The following is a 21,636-nucleotide window of genomic DNA, read 5'->3' on the forward strand; positions in this document are numbered from 1 at the left end:
ATATATAGAAAGGAACAGCATTGCTAAAAGCTATGCATCAAGTTTCTCGAGCTTAAATAAGGATTTAGTAGTATCAAACTCAGCGTAGCACGTATGATACTTTGGGCATTACATCAGTGATTGTGTCCCCAAGAGTGATCGCCCCGAGAATATTGCTCCTGGTCTGAGTAATGCTTTCGGGCAACAGGGAGTCACAGCCGTACCTCCTTGACGACGTCTCCCCTTTCGATAAAGCCAAACGTGTCCTTGAGGGCGCAGACGACGCCCTGCTTGCGCTGTCCAGATGGCGACGGTGACGGCAGGCTCTTGCGTGCCCCCCGGGCTGCTTCTGGAGTGCCCTTGGCGGGGGCGTTCTCGGGGCGCACGCGCTTGGCACAGGGTGCGCCCGTCTCCTTGCAGGTGGCCAGATAGAACCGCACGCTGTCGTTCTGCTGCAGCGTGTAGCCCTCCTCGACGTCCTCCTCCGTGTACGGCAGGAAGAAGCACTCGCCGCGACTCTCATATGCCACTCGGCCCTGGGCGCACATGAGAAAACGAGGCAGATGTACACCTTCGGTCTTCTTGATTTTGCTGCACTTTTCTGCAGCACAGTCGGTGACTCACTCCCCGATTAGTTTCCAGTAACTCCTTCGTGTTAGGGTTTAGATTCTTACAGCAACATGGTGGCTATGCGAGACACTGTAGTCGAGAGCTCTAGATAAATTTTGACTATCTTCGACACTAAATTTCGACAATAAATTTGGACACTAAAAGAGAAACAATCGGTTTACACACATTAAATATATTCCTTCAGAACCCCAATTTTTGAAACCTTGATATAAAAGGTTTATCATTAGAAGAAGAAATGAAGGCCAACATTACTTTTTTCAAATTTCATACTAAAATCACAGTGGCGGTACGTTAGGGCGAGCATCACAAATTTCAAGGTTTTTTTTTTTTTCTTTCACATGTGGGCTCTTGTGGTTCAGTGAAAGTTATTGAAAATTGCCATACTTAGACTTCAGAATGTTAAAATGGTGGCCATGTCTTAAAAAAAAAAAAAATCATGACGCACAAGCAGACGGCGTCACAATCCATGCCATCACGGCAAGCTGCTGCAGGAACTTATAAGCCCCCGCCCCCCCCCCCCCCCTCGTCACTACCCATTTTTCTTCTCTCATGGCAACAGTGGCTTCTTTAATATTGTTCAAAGTGCAATTTATTAGTAAAAACTGAACTCATTCTTCTGTGTAGTGTCCGTTTAATGTGGCCACTATCTGCTTTGTTACCTATTTAGCCATCCATAGAAAGTACTGGAACTCACCCAGAATTGCAGCAAAATTTAACAGCTAAGGAGATGCTTTGTCACTCACCTCGGCACCGTCCTTGGCTTCGGTCGTGATGAAGCCCGTTGCCACCTCATCGCTAAGCACCTCGCTGGACAGGGCCTCGGACGATATCTTAACCACGGCGCTGGCTACGGGCTTTCCCGATTTTCGGTCATTGGTCATCTCGAACTCCACCGGGTCTGGGCAATGAGATGTACAGGATTGACCAGTGCAACAAGCACAACACACTCAACCACATATTTCAGCAAGCCTAAGGCATAAAGGGAGGGCAACCGACAACCTTGATTTGTTATTTGTTTTTCCTGGTAGACTATAGACCCTTTCCACAGTCATCCCGTGGGCGCCGCCATGTTTGATCCCATGGTGACAAGTCCATTTATTGCTTCAGCCGCCTCAGTGTTTACAATGGATGCGCATGGTGCCCAGTGCGGCTCAACGAACCTGTTTCAGCAGGTATCGTAGGCGGTGACTGGGTGGACAACACGAAGCTTTGATAACAGCTTCAGAGGACATGCGAGTGTTTTCGGAGCGCATTACACATTGTCCAAATGGTGCGAGAAGCATATATGGTGCCTGCACTAAAAGAGGAGCTAGAAATGTATACCAAGCTGTCCAAACTTTGCGCTTATGAATTAAATCTGGAACCGTGTTTTACTCTTTGTTCTTTATCTGGCAAACACATTAAAGCAGAGGCTTGCCATGTTACTGACTCAGTAAGGTTCCTCAGTGTGGTCACTCTGTTGTTTATTTTCTGCCTAATCACTTACACAACGGCATGGGTATGACATCTGATCAGGGTGTATCTGGTTACACAATACTTCTGTTCCGGTTCTGTTCATTTTACATCTTCAACCATGGCGAGAGGCCAATCCCAGCTTATTACGCTTTGGGGCATTATGAGGGGCACTGAATAGGGGGCTAAATACAGCCCCTGAATTCCTCAACGGTGACTCACCTCCTATGCGCAGGTGCTCAATGTTTCCCGTGAACTGGCTGTAGTGGAAGAACAGTCTCGCCGACCGCTCGCAGCACCGGATGAATCCATACGAGTGCTGCAGCCAAGCCAAAGCAAGACAAGTATTGTAGGGTTTACGTCACTGTACTGCCACGAGATGGCACCACAAATGCTTAGCAGACAGTCCTGCACATTTTTATAAAGCAAAAAGAATTCTAATGTTCGATGGCCAATGTTCAAAGGGTGCAGTCATTATGCGAGTAAACACGGTAGCGTCACATGTTTTTTATGTATAGAGTCAACATTCACTCCTGGCCCAAGCATTAACCCTTTCATCCACGGTGCACACATTTGCGCTTACCAACTAGCATTTGCCAGTTCCCTTCTAACATACCTGCCAACCTGTGAATAATAAAATTGGTAAATAACCCACCAACACTGCACAAGAAGGGAAAGAAACAGGAGGGGGCAATAGCACATTTTTATTTGTTTGCCTTAAGCACCCACCTTTCGTGGGATATATACACCGTGTATCAATGACATTTTTACCTTTAGACTGAGCACACCAACAGCAGCAAACTTGGAACAGCACAAATTGACAAGTAACACACTACAACATTTTCGGCCATTTTGTTGTTACTGATTTCGCCTGCCTCAGGAACTCGAATGACTAAACTTGTTCGAAGCAGGTATCACCCAAGTGAACTTCCAACGTCAAAGGCTTGAAGGCTACACAGTTGGCTACCAAGAAGCAAAACCTTCCAACAGTACTTTTTGTCAAACTTTACAAAACATTCATAAGATCGAGACACAATTCCTAAACGTTATAAGGAATGTATGGGAGATTTGGCAGGTATGCTCTAGTGAGGAACAGACAAAAACTACGAGTGCACTGTGGTTAAACCAAACGTCCTGCATACTCAAACATGGTTCCATTTGAGTTTGGCATGCTGAGTACCATTATGCACTATAACAGTGGCATCTCGATGATACGAATCCCTTGGGACAGCGTAAAAGTTTGAATCGCCCGAAATTCATATTGGCCAAAAACGTTTAAAATTCTGAATTTAGGGGGCCTGTGGCAATGAAATGGCCGACTTAATCTGAATTTCAAATTTTTTATTAATTTTTTTTCGCATCCTTAAACCTTCCTTTATCTCATGGACAATTATTTAAAAGAAATACACAGCAGAATTTGAAAAAAATTGACTTTTTTAGTGTGTTGTCTTCAAAAATCAGGCTTCGTGATAGCACAGCTGATCCCGCAAGTGCGGCATTCAGTTGACGTAGATTCAGACAGTCACAACACTTTATTTATCCATGCAGTAATAAACGCAACAAAAGCCAGTGCGAAAAGGGATAACTAGCAGTCACATGGCGTACAGGAAGTGCTCCTATTGACTGACGCAAATTTAAATAAGTGACGCATTTGTTTTGTGCACATCTTGGCTGCAGCGAGCAGCACACCTCGCGTGTTTTCAAGACAGCATTTCAAGAGCTGGCTGGTTATTTTAAGTTTCTTCTGTCACTGCGTGCTAGCTGCTGCCTTACGGCGATATGGACATGACTTGCACAAAGAAATTGAGTGGGGTCAAGGAAAAGTGACGCACGTCACCCTGGCAACAAGAATGTGGTCTGCACGGCTCTGCTGCTGGCTCAAATGTTCGCAACATCCACCACATCATAAAAAGCAGCAGACAACATTCGAAATGTAACACATTGCTAGCTCATGGAATTGCAATGGGAGCAAGCAGACGGGGCTCGCAGATTTCCGATGCCTTCGGTTTGAACACTCTTGTAATGTGTGCAAGTGACCAGGGTATTGGAGTAATGAGGTCTACATCAATCACAAGGAGGCACGCAAGAGCTTACCAGGAGTTTTTCAACAATGCCGGCCTCCCTATGCGCGTTCCCTTGCTTTCCATTTTGCCTGGGGGAACCGGATGACGCTTGGTCTCCGGCTTCGTCTTCCCCCTGCTGAGCGCCAGACGCCTGCAAATATTCCAGCAAAACTTCTTGTTGGGCTAGTTGGTGCATTACTGAAGTACTATAGCGCCAAACAGACGACACAGGAAGAAGAGGAAGAAGACACAGGAAGAAGAGAAGACGAAGAAGCGCTCGTCCGTGTCTCTTCTTCCTGTGTCGTCTGTTTGGCGCTATAGTACTTCAGCCTGCAAATATGCAGAGATTGAGGAAGCGTCACGAAGTAGAATCACAGTTCTTTCCTTTCGACACTGTGGAATAATGTGCAGCTTCGGTACGGCTCGGAAATGGTGCAAGCAAAAACGATCATGTCAAAGCAAAATCCTCAAACAAAACAATCTTACTAGGCACAGGGTGCTATTCCGGGGTGATCTTCTCAAACAATCATTTTCACGGATGCTTCCACTTTCACGAGACTTCCTGCGTCTAGCAGAAGATGTGTGTGTTGAAGAGAGACAGTATTCCTGACCTACAATGATAAGGCAGTCAGCTTGGTACTGTACCAAGAATTGCATTGCTAGTGGGCACTGGTGCATCTGGCATTAGTCCTGTGAAATCTCAAGAATGTGGTCGTCCAAGATCAGAGCTCATGAACACTCAAACTCCGTCATGTTATACCTGATGGCCTTACAGGGCAGCTACGTCCTGTACAGTCGGCTCAACACTGAAACGTGGCAGAATTTCGAAATGTGGTCGAATACAAGAGTCCAGAATACCACCCTACTCTAAGTAACATAGGCTGGTAAGGTCCCTAAATAACAAGTTCAAATAAGCACCATTCTTTCCATTTAATTGCTGTCCTCCTCATCCTTATGCGCTCTCGCCATTGCCTAAATGTGATTGGCTTAGTGTGATCAAGTGGCATTTCTATGCAGCCACATTGATCACTAGCATCCTCAAAAAGCTCCAAGGCTTTTTCACACAGCATGGTCTACACCAAAATATGTATGAATAAGGATTTACTGCACGGAATGCAGTTTCAGAATTACTATTGAGAACAAATGTGGTACAACACAATCTAGAAGCTATTTGCTTTTTCATGCATGTTGAGAGGTCTCAAATTTGGAAGATGCTAGCGGCATTCTATGTACGAAGAGTAGAGGAGCAGGAAAGGGAGAATGGCACTGCCTTGAAACTTATCTAGGGACATTACTGGGTGGTACCATGCCCAGCACTGCTCCCACTTATACCTACTCAAAGTACCACACTAAGTACCACTCGGTGCCAAGTTCAATGCCCCCCTTCCATTCCTAGTGAATGTCTGACACTAGACTGGTGGCTTGGGCAAGCTGGTTATCCATGATCTATGTACAGATCAAACAAGGACGAAACACAAAAAAAGAATGACACAGTGCTTCGCACCCTTTCTTGGTTCCACCATCCTTCTTTGCACTGTGTGTAGAAGATCATATCCCGCACTAGGTACCACTTCCCCAACACCACCTCGACGTCTACTCAATGCGCCACACAATGACACTGCAGCCAATAACAGTTCCTATCAACTCAAGCCCCACAGTAAGTACCACATTGTGGCACCATGCGCAATACTGCCTCCACATACCCAGACTACCACATTACCACAAGTGCCCTTCAGTGGAACCAGGCACAATACCGCCTCACCATATCTACTCAGTGTACCACACTAAGTGCCACTCAGTGGTACCGTATAGAACACCGTTTACTTATATCTACTCAATGTATCACAATGACTGAGTAGTACCACATCCAACACACGTCCCACAAATAGTACCACTCGGTGGTATCATAACCAATACCACCTCCACATATTTTATCAATGGAACATCCAATGCTACCGCTCGTTACTACTGAAGTCCTACACTAAGTACTACTTTTTGGTACCACCGACAATGCTGGCTCCCCATGTGTACTCAGTGTACCATAATAAGTACCACTTACAATAACGCCTGAACTCAGTGTACAACGCTACCACTTGGTAGTACCATGCCCACTACAGCTTCCATTTACATCTACCTAACATATCACAAATGTAGCGCTCGGCGGTGCCACATGTCCCACACCTAGTACCACTTGATGGTACCAAGCCCGACGATGCCCCCTACTCACCTGCCACTTAGCGCTGGCCATGATGGCACCAGGAGGTGTGTGCGGAACCTGCCGGAGCTGACAAGACAGGCAACGGTGTTTGCTTTGTGCGGCTTAGCGATTACGATGCTGTAACGATGCTGGTTCGTGGACTTCTTGCCAGTGCGTATCTTCGTCTTCCTTTCCTTCTTTGAGAGAGAAAACTTCTTGATGGAAAAACTGGAGCACTGTTTAAACTTGCTTTTTTTTTCTTTTTTTGGCCGGAAAATTCGACAACTGATGCTGCTGCTGCTTGATGAGCTTTCCAATTGTGGACGACGCGGCAGCGTTTTTAACCTGTTCTTTTCCTCTTTTTTTTTTTTGGCAGCTTCTCAGACTAATGAAGGGTGAAATCGGTTTACTTTCTTTCCTTCCGTGGAATGTGGATCAATCGGACCAGATCTGTCGTGTGAGTGCCTTTCGGTGGTGGAGTTTTGCTTCAATTTTTGAATTATTTTAGTGGTGAGCTTTGCTGAAAAAAAAAAAAAAGCCACACGTCAGACTCAAGCAAGCTGTGCATGAATAATTTAGTTACACTGTAGATACTCTTGGCTACGATACGTTAGGGGCACATAAATGTGTATTCAAAGATCAAAGGTTGCCGAGTGAAAAGATATAACTTATTTTCTTGCATTAAGTGACGGACCAAACCTTTTAAACCCTAGAAAAGGTACTGGCATCGCCACAGCAACTTTAATAATTTACAATACTTTTTTCTAGAACTAGTTTTGAGTTACCAGCCGACAAATGAATGACACATTGAAATTGGCTTGTTTAGTTTCTACAATCACTGCGGCCACTGCATGTGAGTGCAGCCAAAAATAAATGCTTGCAGCGCTTTTTGTGCACGTGTGTGAGCAACGTCATAACACCTAGTCTTAATGCTACACGTCATCGAATTTCATCCTGTGTTATCATGTCACAAACAAAATGGCTATTCAAGATTGACTTTACTATCAAATTAAAATATGAGTATTCTGCAACCTTCACATATTTGAAGCATCATCCCTTTATGAGTGCAAAGCATGTGGCATAGAATTGCTGCAACTTTTAAAGTGCACATTAACACACCTTTCAATAAAGGCGCACGTCTTGTGGCTGATGTACAGCAGAACCTTGCAAACGAAAATAGTCTGACCACTCAAACTTTGCATAACCTTGTAATTAACTGTATCAATTCATGAACATTGGTCTAACTAGCTAATCACAACCCCCCTTCAATGTTTCAATTAGAGGGACGTCTCTTTTGGGGCCCTGACAAAGAAAAGCCTCTGCATTTAAGTTCCGGGCCCGTACTGAGCATTCTTTTTATCGGCACGAAACACAGAATGCCTTACAGAGAACATGGCCCCCCACATTCAAGTTTCTTAAACATGTACACCTGACGAAGCTAGCAAAAGAAAAGACGTGCCACAATGTTTGCACTGTCTATTTATAGTGCTTGCACACACACAAAAAAATATTCGCTGTTCTGATGTCTTCTTTTCATTAAGTCAATAGTGGTATTGTGTGACATGCTCTCCTTGTGAAGTCACCTTCTTGCACATTTCTAAGCAACACGTCCTGTACTAAGGTTTCCCTTGTTTGCCCCCTAAGGTTTCCCTTGTTTGCCCCCTAAGGTTTCCCTTGTTTGCCCCCTGCGGCCCCGGACATCTAAGGGCATCACAGACCTGTTATTGCTCTGTTTCGTGCGGCTAGGAGCCGCTTGTCCCTCTAAGAAGGTTGTAAGGTGCTGGGAACCCCGCACCTATTTAATAGGCTAGAGTCTCGTTCGTTATCGGAATTAACCAGACAAATCGCTCCACCAACTAAGAACGGCCATGCACCACCATCCACCTTCATCTTTAGTCACTTCCCACCTTTTTTTGTTTGTTGACACGTCAAACTGACAGCTGCATTAACCATTTTCATGGTATTAGGATCCTACTGTAGCTGCAGGTATCTATATAACTCACACATGCCTCATAGGATCAGCTTCTTAGCTGACTCACGTGACCGCTTTCAATGCTACTATTAAACAAGCAATACTGAGTTCACTGACATTCCGAACATAAACTTACAGCGCAAACACCTAAGACGGACCCCAAAAGGAATGTACGACACACAATGGCGTTTCACTACATTCACCAGTATTTATGAACTAGGTGGGCAGCAGAGCACAGACAAGCTTTGCTGCAGCAGCATGGCATTCTTCAAAACAGCAGCACACACACACACAAAAGCATGAACTGCATTGTTCAGTGCTCGAGGAAATGTCGTTGAACCATAACTTAAGAATAGTATTGAGCATTACCCACAAGTGTGATTGTTATTGTGACTAAAGATATGCCTATGTAAATGTATTTTTTGTTTACAACAACAAACTGCATCTTTTTCAACTTTGAAATACCAATATGCGCACACTAAGGCATCAGATTGCCAAAGTTCGTGAAATGCCCTGGGGTGGAGCAATGGTCTCGCAAGAAAATAGTGATGCACCGACACCGTCTTCGTAGTGGCTGTTTTTTCAGCGTAAAGAACCGTAAGCGGCCGAAAAATATGCCGACGAATAAAATCCCGCTTACGAGCTCCAAGACAGCAAACAGATAAAAAGCAAGAAAAAATGTTCGCAGCCACACTAAGCAATACGGCCTCGAGGAAAAAAAAGTTTGGAAAAGAGGGTAAAATTCACGACCGCCTTACAGTTCCCGATAACTACAAGTCTTACGGACAAGCGGCAGGACTCACGAGTATTTTCCCAGGCTCACCCCCCACTATTAAAACCGAGGAATCACGCTGATGCGGATAATCGGGACGTCCGGCTTGTTGCTACGTCAGGCTGAATCATGCCGCGAGAGAACTCCGCGTCTACGAAGGAACAGTGCAAGCCACTATCGCCTCAAAGTTCAAGCTTTCTTTTTTGTTGTTATAAAATTCTTACAGCAAGTTCTCAAACGCCGCGAGATCGCAAGGAACCGCATGCATACAGCAACGACGGGTGCACGCACGGTACTGACTAATCAGCGCCGTGACGAGTGCGAAACAACGTAAATCGGAGAGGTCGCCGAAAAACGGTCCCGGTGCGGCCCGGTCAGTTTGTCGAGGTCCGAAAAGTGTGTCAAGGCGTCGGTGACAGTCGCGTAAAGGCATACACAGCGCTACAAAGTCAGCCAGACCTAGGCGGAATGCTATGGGACGGGCCCGACGTGAACACGATAAGCCTACCGGCGAGGTGGTGAGTCTACGGCGCACATGATTATTGTAGTACCCGGCCGTCGCTTCGTTCGGGCAACGTCGACGAATAGAACGCGAGTAAATTCCGGCGGTCTGCCGGTCTTGGTAACGGGACGTTCTCACCCTTTGCAAGCGTATCGCGAAGCCTCTCGATTTTTCGACAGCAACCTCATTTCGACACATTTCTCAGCTGGCATGGGGAAAGAGACGAGAGAGTTCCTTTTGAACAAGGGAATGGCAAAGCACTGCGCTGAAGAGCGCCGGCAGCAGGGCAGGAACAGCGAACTGCTGGACACAGAGGGTCAGAAACGCAAACCGGGATCGAAATGCGGCTCTTGACGTGGACTCGAGCAGGTTTCTAGCGGAGACAGAGCGCAAAGAAAATGCAGAAATTACCTCTCCACGGCACACCACGGACGACATGCCGCCATGTTGGCTCCCGAAGTTTACTTTTTATCCGCCAGGGCCCGTCTCGGCATTTCCGGTGGCTAGACCAGGCTGGACTTCCTTTACGTCACGGGCAAGGATCGAGAAAGATGGCCGCCCTCGTAGGTCGGTCCGGTCGTTTCGGGCAAATTGTTCGGTACCAGCTGAAGGCTCCACTGATCGCATCATGCCGATCAGCCCGTAAGTATCTGTAATGTAGTTTATTTCATGCTATGCGTTGACCCGGCGTTCGCACGGAACGCAGGTATGCTAAGAGGGAGGATTGAATTTTGCACGGGGATATTGGAAGTTCACTCTCTGCCGGCTGCTCGATCAAGCACACGAGTTTTAGTGAACAAATATGGGGTATTGTCTGCCAAACTCCACCAAAAGAAGCCGGCTGCTGCTTCCGAGTTTTTCCCACGTTGAGGAGTGACTCGGAACTACGGCAAGTTTCGTCAATAAGGTCTTCACGGTTTCACGTTCTGAAATTGTGTCGTACTGTATCATGCTTGAAGCGCGCTTTCAGACGTTTTCGAACTTCTAGCACACAGCCAGAGAACGCTTGCAATTAAAAATAATGTATATCTGGCGCATGTTTGCGAATTCTGCTTCCCGTTCTGTGGTTAGCCACAGTGATTCTCGTACTTCAGAGAATTCTCATTCCTAGACATGAAAGTTCCCTATTTCCAGCACTTTTCCCCGCCATGACTCGAATTAAGTTCCCACAAACTTCCCTGCACATACATACAAACGCAGATATAATCTTTGATGAAGTATCTTGACAGCCACAAAAATTAGATAAAAAAAGAAAAACTCACGTTGAAAAACATTACATGATTCTACATTGGTTGGACAGTATGATGTGAGAACTTAATTTCTAATGTGGTGCCCTGTTCGCTTCCGGACATCTCTTCCGCGCATTTTGCTCTTTAGCATCGACTATTACTGATGCCATGAAGCATCTTTTCGATTCTTAGTGGTTTAACTTTTGCATTAACACAACACTTTGAAGTACAGGTTTAATTTTATGAAACAGCATATCGGCTGTTTGACAATGCAGAGTATAAGAATGAGAAATTGACCAACTCCCAGTTAAGCCCGTGCACTGACAGTGACATGCTGTGGATCAACGATATATTTCGTTCACTGGCATAATTTTAATATTTGCTCCATGAATCTAAAATTCCCTTTAATATCAGAAAGATTCCCTTTGGTCCTACATTATGGCTGAAAATTTCTTGAAAAAGGAAAAATTCCCCACGCGGAACATCACTGGTTAGCCACGGTGTTCCTGTTAGTCTAAGCAAGCCAAGTTAAAAGGTGACTTTTGCGACTGCTTTCAAGGGCAAAACCACAAGCAGAGCATATAAATGGAAGGCCAGGGCACAGTAAGTAAGGCACACATGACACTGTGTTTTAACACCTTCCGCTCTTTCAGCATTCCGCTGTGCTTGTTGTAAGAAAATTGCTCCAAAATCTACTAAAGACACCACATTTACAAAATGTCTGATTCATTTTGTTCTCTGACGGTTTCCATGTCAGATGTGGTAAAAAACTAGAAGGTGAGCATAATAGAAGTTTAGAACGAGCAGGAATGTGGAGTGCTCTCTTGCATATTTTAGCACTCAGATTTTGAATATTTTTGCCTTTGAACTTGGCCCTCGAAAACTAAGCACAGCATTGAATGGTTCTGCTTTTCAATTTTCAGTGGTATGTGAAAAAAAAAAAAAGAGCCCACTTGGAAGCCTGTACGCTTCTTTTTGATCCTGGTACTCTGGTTGCAACGGCTACAGCAACAGAGGAGTCCGAAGAGCAAGAATCTTTCCATTGTTTTTCAAACTACTGCTGAAAATGTAGACAAATATGTCCATCTAGTATGTGAAACCCAAAACAATTAGAAAATAGCCTGATGTTTTTTATGAGCCTGATGTTTTTCATGTTTTTTCACAGGGATGATTCAAAGGGCATCCTCAAAAATGTGGTTAAAGTTAATCCATCTTGTCAAAGGGACATGCTAACTGAAGGCTCTACTGACTGAATATAATGTACACGAACTTTTTGTAATGCACTCCTTTCAACTGTCTTCATTCGGCTTGTTTAGCTTCCTGGAATGGCTCACTACATAGGATATTCCAAAGTCTCCATTATGTTCTTTATTGTGAATGTGAGGGCGGCAAGAGCTAGAATGTTCCGCCAGATGAGGCAGCCAGTATTGAGCCAGAAACTGAACTGCCCACGAATTTCAGTTCAGTTTCAGCAAAATTACTACAAAGTCAGAAATGGGCAATGAAACCAGGGAAATCACAGGGACAATTAACTATTCTTTTTTAACAGAAGTGCTGAAATAAGAGAATAGTGTAATGAAATTGGACGTTCAAAGGAGTTGCCACAGGTGTCTGAAAGCTGAACTGATCTTTATTTATTTACTTATTTACTTATTTATTTATTTGTAAAAAAAAAAACCTTACAAGGACCCTACATGGGAATTCATGTAGTTGTCTTCAAGTTGTCTTTTCATTCACTTTCATTTTCCTTTTTTTGATACAAGCTACTGTAAAAATGCACATATAATGTACAGACCCGCATATAATACAAAGTGAGATTTGGGAATAGCGTCCACATGTGCCTAATGTACTAGATGAAGCTAACATTTCAGTGCACTCATTGTTCTGCACCAGCGCTCTCTGCTGCTGTTGTCTGTATGGTGGCCTCCTGGCCTTGTCAGGCTCACAGCTTTCTTGCCAGGATGGCCTCCAACCCTGTACTTTGTCTTTGTTGTAAATGAATCTTGATCTTTTTGTGGCCTTTTTTTTTGCTTGCAGACTGGAACAAGGACTGGTGCCCCAAGCCGGCACCACAGACGGAGGAAGAGTTGAGAGCGGCCGCCAAGAAGTACAGGATGCTGCCCGAGGACTACAAGGTGCGTGACCAGAGTGAGGGCCTCACCTGGGGCGACTACCCCAAGATTCCCACGGTCCCGGCAGGAAGCAGGGACCCCGAGGAGGACTACGACTTTCCCTACTTGAGGCGGAATTACGGCGAGCCGGTAAGAGCAAGAGGATGTTCTTACGTTATCTGGAGCTAGCATAAGTTATAATTTGCGACTGAATTTTTCAGCACCTATATTTATTTAAATTCGGTAGGCATTTATCGGCACTTATTTTCCTTGAAAAATTCTGCATTTATAGGTACCTATTCTCTTACAATACTGCCTTGACTGCATTTTCGGCCCTTTGAAAAGCTGCTCGTGCATATTTATTTCGGGAAGGAAATAGAAAGCTTTATTGTTATAAATGCAGGAGGCAAATTATTACAAAAACATACAAATATATGTTAAGGTGGAATAAGGTTTGAGTGATCGCTGGCACAATCCGTCTCACGCGCTGCCAATCATGTGCAAGCAACACTTGAATCCTGCTGCCCTGCATCTGTTGCAGTAGCACTGCAAAGAAGCACAAGAGCATAGGATGGGCACGTAGGTCGGTGCACGCTGTGTATGACCATACGCACTTGTAGTGCGTCTATTTCAAGAATGCCTCGAAGCTGGCCTGTGAAAAAAGACGGGGACCCCTGCAAATTTCTAGAATGAAGAAATTGCGGCCACTGACCAAGTCAAGGTGAAAATAACACAGAGACGTTTCAGGACCCGTACGGGTTCCTTGATCACACTTACACGTACGGGTTCCTTGAGTGTGATCAAGGAACCCGTACGGGTCCCGAAACGTCTCTGTGTTATTTTCACCTTGATTTGGTCAGTGACCACAATTTCTTCATCATCACGTTACCTGACCAGACGAACTTTCGTCGAACTCTTGACTAAATTTCTAGAATCTTACTCTATCCACAATGGCCAGTTGGCTTTTGCCTCTTGAAATGGGCTGTCTCGTATTATCCTCACCCTGCTCGCGTCCACGAGTAGTCATGCACTAATGACGTCTCCTTGGTGTGCATAAATCCCCATTACCACATCCTACTCTCCTTTTTCACAGACGGACGCATAAGCCGACAACAATATGCAGGAAGAGTGGTCATGAATGGTTGCGGCACAAAGCTCTCCCACGCCCCGTTGGCGAGGCCCCCCATTATTCGCACGAGGTTCAAGTGAGGCTGGCAAAAAGAAAATCTGCTCCTCCAGTGAACCCCAGTGAAGCCTAAGCAATACTTTTTAGTGTCGGCGCCATTTGAGTGTGAATGTTATTAGTGGCGCATTGTATCCCAACATGCACTGGAGCTTTTGTACCACCCGAGCTTGAGTAAGGGGGCCTAAGCACCCAACTCGCTTAAGAGGGTCTGGTCACATTGCGCAGGCTCAGTGTTCTGAATCATGACGAATTCCTAAATTCAGATTTTTTTATGTATAGTTATTTAAACCGAATCCCTAAAACTAGTTTTTGGCATTTATCAGTAAAATCCAAAAAATCGAGTCTCTAGTTATTATGCAGGGATGGAAGTGCTGCTCTAATCGCACCATCTTGCGCCAAACCACCGAGCTGCATGAACCTTCGCCAGAACACTAATGGCGTTTTTCACTGGTCGATTCGGAGCAGGATTTTTTGCTCCGCGGCAACGAATCCGAATTTCACTGGTCGATCTGGAGCGGGTTCATGCGTTCCACTGGTCGTTTCGGATCAACTCGCTCCGCGCCGGATCGCTCTCACTTGCTCCGCCGCCGAGACGCGGATTCGGGCGGAAATAGAACGCATCACATGGCGTCACTTCCGTCTTCAAGCGAAATCGGTACCCGGTCGGTACGCACAACATTGTGTTGGGCATAGTTTGCGGAACCGGTTTGTGTCACGTGCACGCAGACTTCCTGTGTGATCTCCCGCTGAGCGTTCGTGTGCTCCACTGGCAGACTCGGATTGGTGAAAGCCGAGCGCTCGCTCGAGGATTCAGGCGGCTGCTCCAGATCGACCAGTGAAAAACGCCATAATTTTGAATGATGTCTCCAAATTTATAGAATTTAGTCATGCATTGGCTAGCATTCTTTTCCTGGAATCCAAGCCTAAGCAATAATTTTTAGTGTCGGCACCATTTGAGTGTAAATGTTATTAGTGGCGCATTGTAACTTGGTCGCAGGAAAATGAAAATGGTTTTGTGCAATGCATTATAAATGTTTTATGTAAGCCTTATGTGTTTGGGCATACTATGCCCAAACACATAAAAACATAATTGTCAGCCCTGGTAAAATGTTTGGTGCATCTGGGTTCAAGGGCATAATTGAAATTTCCAATGAGGCCCCAGCGAGAGGCTGTGGAATTCTTTTACGTAGCCTAAGCAAGCTTTGATAACTTGACTGCTGTTTAGCAGTGTCCCACAACTTGCTGCCAGCTATCAAAGTGCCGCAAAAGTTTAATTTGACCCCTTCCTTTCTTTCTGTCTAGATTAACATCTACATGGATGCGTACACCCTCGAAAGACTAGACTTGCAAAGGCAACGTACTCCAATGTAAGTACTAAAGTACTACAAGTTTGCAGCCCTGCTTCACAAATGCTAACGCATCCACTGGCAGCAAAGACATCGTTCAGTGGCATTTATGCCACCTGGTGACACATACGCTAATTAAAAATTACTGGTTTTACCATTCCAGAACTGCAAAATAGTTTATGAGAGACATTGTAGAGGTCTAGGGGGCAGGCAAGTTTAGTGCCACTATGAGCAAGCGCACTTTGGTGATGAGCTGCTGCACGAAGGATTGACGGCAGTAGCAATGGGTGAATTAGTATGCACAACATGAATTTCTTATTGTTTGCAGTGTCTGCAAAATAAAAGTGCATTGGAGCTAAAAACAGCACTTGGAAAACTTCAATCTGGCCACCAGGCAGTGATAATGAGCTTTGTTTAATGGGTTTTCACTGGTGCGTTGGCTTTCTATTCAACTTCGAATTAGGTTTTGTGTGGGAATTGCTTTCTGCTTTATCTATAGTGCTTGTGCACTGGAATCTTACATTTTCGCGGACCATGCACTCTCTTTTCTTCGTACCCTAAGAAACATACAAACGGACTTCCACTGTATAAAATGTGCCAGCTGATTTACCCATCTAGGTTGCCATAAGTTAGGAATGGCTGTTTCCTTTTCTGTGTAGCAGTACCGTAAAATCCCGAGACCCCCCCCAAGGTAATCCAAGAAAGTTTGCAGGGGTGCCTTTGCTTGGTCACAAAGTGAAATTCAAGGGCTGTCGGCACCAAATCCGGCAGCCAGCGAGGTAGGCCTATATACCGTCTCTCAGCGATCATAGGCTCGCCTGGCTTGCTCGTTTACTTCCACCGGCATCGGTAAAATCCAATGTATTGCAATTTAAGCATGACATAATTGTGTACACATTGTGCTGACCAACATAGGCACTTCATTACAAGCTGCATGCGGGTGCATCCCAAGCGCCACCGGACTCCCGATTTGACGGCCCAGCAAGCTAGACCTGCCGGCTCCTAGTCATCAGCGGCCATCAACGGAGCCAAAACTGCGGATGTGGCCTTGCGGAAACATGTCTACACTGCTCACATAGTCTTGTTTATATTGGCATTTTGTTGATGAGAGAGCTGTGCAAACATGTTTGTCTTCGCTTTATTTGCGAAGTCATTCCAAACGTCCATGCAGCGGCACCTGTTCTGGGCAGAGCTACCCGCCGCTCGCTTATTCGTACCTAGTGTCTCGAATCACCGTATGACAGCTTGCATGCAAAATTGCAGCTTGTGTCTCGTGCTTAATTCGCATGTGACACCTCGCACGTTTGACCAAAACGACGACTGACGACCGAGGTGTACTATCACCTCGGCAGAAGTGTGGCTAAACAATAAATTTCTTTCTCACTAAACTGCATCATGTTATGCAATTGAATATGCAATTTCGTAAAAAGAGTGCCAAAAGAACCATCCAAGTGGTCCGGTGAAAATGCATGGATTGGTGAACAGGGTGATGAAAGGGAGGGGGCGCTTGCTCTGTAATTGGCATCAATTTCAAATCACTCGAAAGTGGACAGGGGGTGCTTGCATGAGTAGGGGCACTTGCTTGGAATTTCACGGTATGCTGCTACACTGCAGTGAAGTGCGCTCATGGTAAGTGTCACTAAATTTGCCTGTATGAATGGGGTTTAAGAAATTCTATGGTGTCCAGTGTGTAGTAATTTGACAAGTAAAAACATCTGCTCTGCCATCGCACTTGCTACTGGTCATTCACTGTGCACCTGATTGTGTGTCTCTGGGTCAATGCTAACGAGCCCCCTCTTTTTTTTTTATATTGTTCATCAGGTGGAAGCAGATAGCCATGTTTCTGGGCACAGTGATTGGCTTTTGGTACCTCAGCAACCTCTTCAACCGCCCAGAGTTCCCAAAGATTGGTGTAGACCTGGTATGTAGTGCGCGCAGCTGCAAAGCATCATGGCTTGGCATTTAGCAGGGTGTATTAGAGCATAGAGTTCCTCACAGAAATGACTACAGGGAAGTCTGGCCTTGCGACCCTTCAGCCATCATGGAAAAGGTGGTTGGTGCGTGTACAGTTGAGTATTGTTATAACGAAGTGGGATCTGATATAAAAATACCTTCATAATAACCGATATTACACTAAATATCCACTATAGTAGCTATATATCCACGATATTACACTAAATAACCGGTAATACACTAAATATCGGCAAGGAAAGTTTTTAACATGGCAAGCTAGGGGAGTTGTGATTGAACATGTTCCTAGGGGTGGGCAGCGCTGCCCGGACGATCCATATCATGCATTTCCTTTTGTCTTTCATTCGGGTTGTGCTGCCCACCCCTGGGAAGAAACATGTTATATTTACTTTGTTATATCTGATAATTTGCTATGTCTGTGTTTGCTAAAATGAGGCTTGACTGTATTTGCCTGATCATAATGCTTGTGGCTTCAGGCGTTCTTGGGACATTGTTTATTAAGCTTTATGTTTCTAAGTTCTCAAGATTTTTGTCATTTTCTAAACACAGCAAGGCAATCGCTCTTTGCACACATGCCCAATCACTTCTAATTGCTTCATATGCAGCGCAGTATGCTGTTGAAAAATGATCAATTTTAAAATGAGAAAGCTGTTTAAAGTCAGAAGGACAAAGTTTAGGCAAGTCATTCCTGTTTGCTGAACTGCAATATTTGCAGCTCCCATAGACAACTAGTGCTAGAGGTCCCTCAATTAACTTCTGTAACAAGGCCCATGTATTACAGGGCTGTTATACATGTACTAGTGTTTCATGGGCATTTGGAAGGCCGTTGAACCCATGGTCAATAGCATGGGGGCCGCTACATGGGCAGCTTCAACAGCTGTAGAGTCACAAGTCTACTGAATCAACAAAGTTGCACAAACTACATCAAAATCTTGAAATTCTGTGAGCGATGTAAATGAGCACCCTGGTCAACTGCTTGTTTATATTAGCACACTGTAAATGAAGCATTGCAAAGAAAAATTTCAGTGGCGATTTGAAATGCATTAGCATTACATCGCTCCTTTTTGATGTCCCGGATTGAAGGTTTAAGCTGCGTTCTTCAGGAACTCGCTCAACACACATCCTGCCTCTTCAAGGAGCGAAGTGCAACTGACTGTGTGCACATAATATATATTTATATATATATATATTAAGGGTGTGCGAATATTCATAAAAATTTTTGATATACAATTGGATATGCATATTTGAAACAAATTGAATATATTGCTGGCCCTGTGGAAGTAAGCATGGTTTTTGGCGTTTATTTCTATCTTATCTAAGAAACTGCCTGCTTTTGTGCTGAATTTTGCGACAATTTCATGCTGCTAATGAAATTTCGCCTGTAAAGCACACTTAGCCACTGAACGTCTAAGCTTTGCAGGAAATCCACTCTCAGTAGCAAGGGGCACGGGTTTGCAAACAGCGAGGGTGCACTCTTTTGCACATTCCACCCCAAATCCTGAGCTTATTGCTTGAAAGCAAATGCGATGAGTGACAGCTGATACAGGGTCAAACGCCTTTGAGTGTACGGGAAATTGATGCGCTATAATAAGGCTCAGGTTTGCGAGGACAGACAACCAGTGGAAATTACTCAACTTTTGAAAGCTAACATGAGCCAAATACACAATCTTTTAGTATAATGACTTGCTAGTTTAATCTTTTTATCAATGACAAAGTAATTGCAGTGTTCCAACATGTTACAATAAACCAACTTGCTAATTTGATATTCGATGCTAAATATTAGAAAATTTTTATATTCCCACACCCCTAATGTGTGTGTAATATATATATATGTATGTGTGTGTGTATATATACCTCCACCACATGAACCACCCCTACCACGTGACTGGCTTTCCACACTTCACGCACATATACACTTTTTCTACTTTGGCACTCCTAATGCTAAAGCATAAAAAAAGAAGCAAGAAACTTGGGGGTGTTGAGACAGCAAAACTTCCAAATTAAATACGAAATATTATCAAGTTTCTAAACAGCGTGAAATATAAAGCTTGTATACGCTTAGCTTGGTGAAAAAAAGGCTTTTTTTACACTTATTTGGTGCAACATAATGATAGTTTAGAGCTAGATGCCTGGTCAACTCATGATCTTACACAAGACAAACAAGTGAAAGGATACTCTATTAATTCGGTGACGACGGCCATCATCATTAAGGTCATCTATTTTATGTATTTGTTGACATGCCCTTAAGACCCATTGGGCATTATAGAGGGGGTGGGTACAATATGCATAAAAAAGAACTTTAGAAACAAAAACAAACATTGACATGAAAACTTCATTAAATGTTACAAAACTAGCACAGTAAAATTGCACTAAGAACAATATGCATAAAATGTAAAACAAACATCAAACAAATTATTGTGACAGTATGTTTGCAGAACATCTGTGAAGTACGCAGTGTATGGTCACTGATGGCTGCTGTCATTGTCAGGCCACCACATTATGCTCAGCCTCACCCTTACAAACTGTGTCCTGAACTTGTGTCCTGAACTTTGTGTCCTGAACTGGCAGGGATCAAAATCATGCACGTGCAGCAATGTGCACTTAAGAACTGGCAGGCGCGTGACAGAGAGGGCGTCATCACAGCGAGATTTGGCTAGTAAGTGCTCAGCCGCATTCATACATGCACTTGTTAGGCATACTTGAACCAAAGCGTCGGGATGAACAGAGAAAGCTCTTTTGAAAACTGTTAAATATTGTCCCTCTGACTGCCTCTGTTGTTGTTGCCCATATTTTCGTTTTCGTAATTTGCCAAAAAATGTTCAAGGTTTCTGTAACAAACTGCTGTTTGATGCTTTTCCAGGGTCCACCACAACGGCCAAACGATGGAGTCGTCCACTATACCTTTGATCCGGTGGAGTAGAGTTTATGTGCAGGTTCGCTGCAGTTCGAACATTAAAGATAGGTTATCCATTGTTCTTGGCATCTGTCTCATTTATACACAGTTGTAGAAAGAAGTGTACTATTGGTCTTCACAGCTTCCGACATGCCCATACATCTGTCTATGGACTGTGCCACAATACATCTGGGCTTTGCTCTAATACCGCAGTTGCATCCACCAAGAAAATACCTTCTTTGTCTGACAATCACTATAACAGGCATGCTGAAATCCTTGAAAAGAAACATTTGGAGTCGGGTCTGCATGTGACATAAAAACATCTCCATTATGTCTGGTATTCCTTGTAAGCATGCATGCTGATATTGGTGAAAAGAAAAATTTGTGATCAGGTTTGCAAAAAAGGGAGGGGGGGGGGGGCAGCTTGATGCAGCAGGGCTGACAAGCAACTGTACGATTGCTGTAACAACACGGGATGGGCACATAGGCTTAGTGGCAGCAAGCCAGGGAAGCCATGCCATTGGCCAAAATGCATGTTCACATCCAGAATGTACCGTTTCAAGTAGATCATGGCTGAGCATTCAATATTTTTGTTGCCAGAAAACTTATTTCAAGCACCAAAGCCAACTGTAGCTAATACAGTCAATTCATTTTTTTGGACATGCCTTTGATAATTTGGACGCCTTTGCCGCCTAGCCACGTACCCCATGGAGCCACTGTAGAAAGACGTCTGAAATTTTGAACACTGAGACGCTTCACAGTTTTTCGAATTTTTTGCGGTGACCGCAGGGCCCCCAACGACATTAACTGAAGCCACGACTACAGCCATTTTGATTATATTGGAGCCTTGGACCAGCACTCTTGCACTTCGATCCGCTCAACTAGCTGCTTCGACATTCACTATCAAGCTTCATGCACTTAGGTACCGTGCTTTTAGAGCACAGCTTTTCGGTGCCCATTCCTGCCTTGAGCGTCAGCATAACCGAGAGAATGCGGAGCGCAGCGGGGAATGAAAGACGATAGCGAAAAGGAGGCTACAGTGAAATTATGAGGCAGAAAGCAGGGAGGGGAGTATGGCAAAAGGGAGAGGAGAAAAGCAGGGGACTGGAATAGCGAATAAAGTGCAAGGAGGAAAATGGAGGAAGCCACCTTGAAGCACCACGAGATGGTGCTCACGTACGCTCGTCCACAGCAGCGACAATGCCGGTCGACTGGAGGAAAGAAAAAAAGAGACTCGAAAGCTCGCCTTCGCGCACAGCCTTCGCCGCAAGCGTTTCTTGGTAAATATTATGGTTGCATAAGCTGCAATTGCCGGGAAGCAGCAACCGTGCAG

The 21,636-nt window shown here is 44.6% G+C and overlaps 2 protein-coding genes across 4 annotated transcripts in view; one reads left to right on the plus strand and one right to left on the minus strand.

Moving 5' to 3' along the window:
• Positions 1 to 10,072, minus strand: part of LOC135911493 (RNA-binding protein Unr-like) — a 46,455-nt gene extending 36,383 nt beyond the window's left edge. For 2 of the 3 annotated variants that reach the window (XM_070527194.1, XM_070527192.1), the window contains exons 1-6: positions 9,979 to 10,072; positions 6,352 to 6,841; positions 4,156 to 4,275; positions 2,284 to 2,380; positions 1,353 to 1,507; positions 204 to 515 (exon numbers count right to left, since the gene is read on the minus strand). In XM_070527194.1, the coding sequence (XP_070383295.1) occupies positions 204 to 515; positions 1,353 to 1,507; positions 2,284 to 2,380; positions 4,156 to 4,275; positions 6,352 to 6,372 (705 nt within the window). In that variant the 5' untranslated portion in view covers positions 6,373 to 6,841; positions 9,979 to 10,072. Of the gene's footprint in view, positions 1 to 203; positions 516 to 1,352; positions 1,508 to 2,283; positions 2,381 to 4,155; positions 4,276 to 6,351; positions 6,842 to 9,705; positions 9,843 to 9,978 lie in introns of those variants that run through there. The other variant, XM_070527193.1, reaches the window with a different exon arrangement.
• Positions 9,524 to 20,385, plus strand: LOC139050612 (NADH dehydrogenase [ubiquinone] 1 beta subcomplex subunit 8, mitochondrial-like). Its single transcript, XM_070527195.1, has 6 exons — positions 9,524 to 9,583; positions 10,047 to 10,209; positions 12,834 to 13,057; positions 15,396 to 15,460; positions 17,261 to 17,360; positions 20,271 to 20,385. Exons 1-6 carry the CDS (start codon positions 9,539 to 9,541, stop codon positions 20,328 to 20,330), a joined length of 657 nt encoding a protein of 218 aa, XP_070383296.1. The 5' UTR covers positions 9,524 to 9,538; the 3' UTR covers positions 20,331 to 20,385.
• Positions 20,386 to 21,636: the final 1,251 nt, after the last annotated feature.

This window comes from Dermacentor albipictus, chromosome 10 (assembly GCF_038994185.2).
Source record: "Dermacentor albipictus isolate Rhodes 1998 colony chromosome 10, USDA_Dalb.pri_finalv2, whole genome shotgun sequence".
NCBI classification, from domain to species: Eukaryota; Metazoa; Arthropoda; class Arachnida; order Ixodida; family Ixodidae; genus Dermacentor; species Dermacentor albipictus.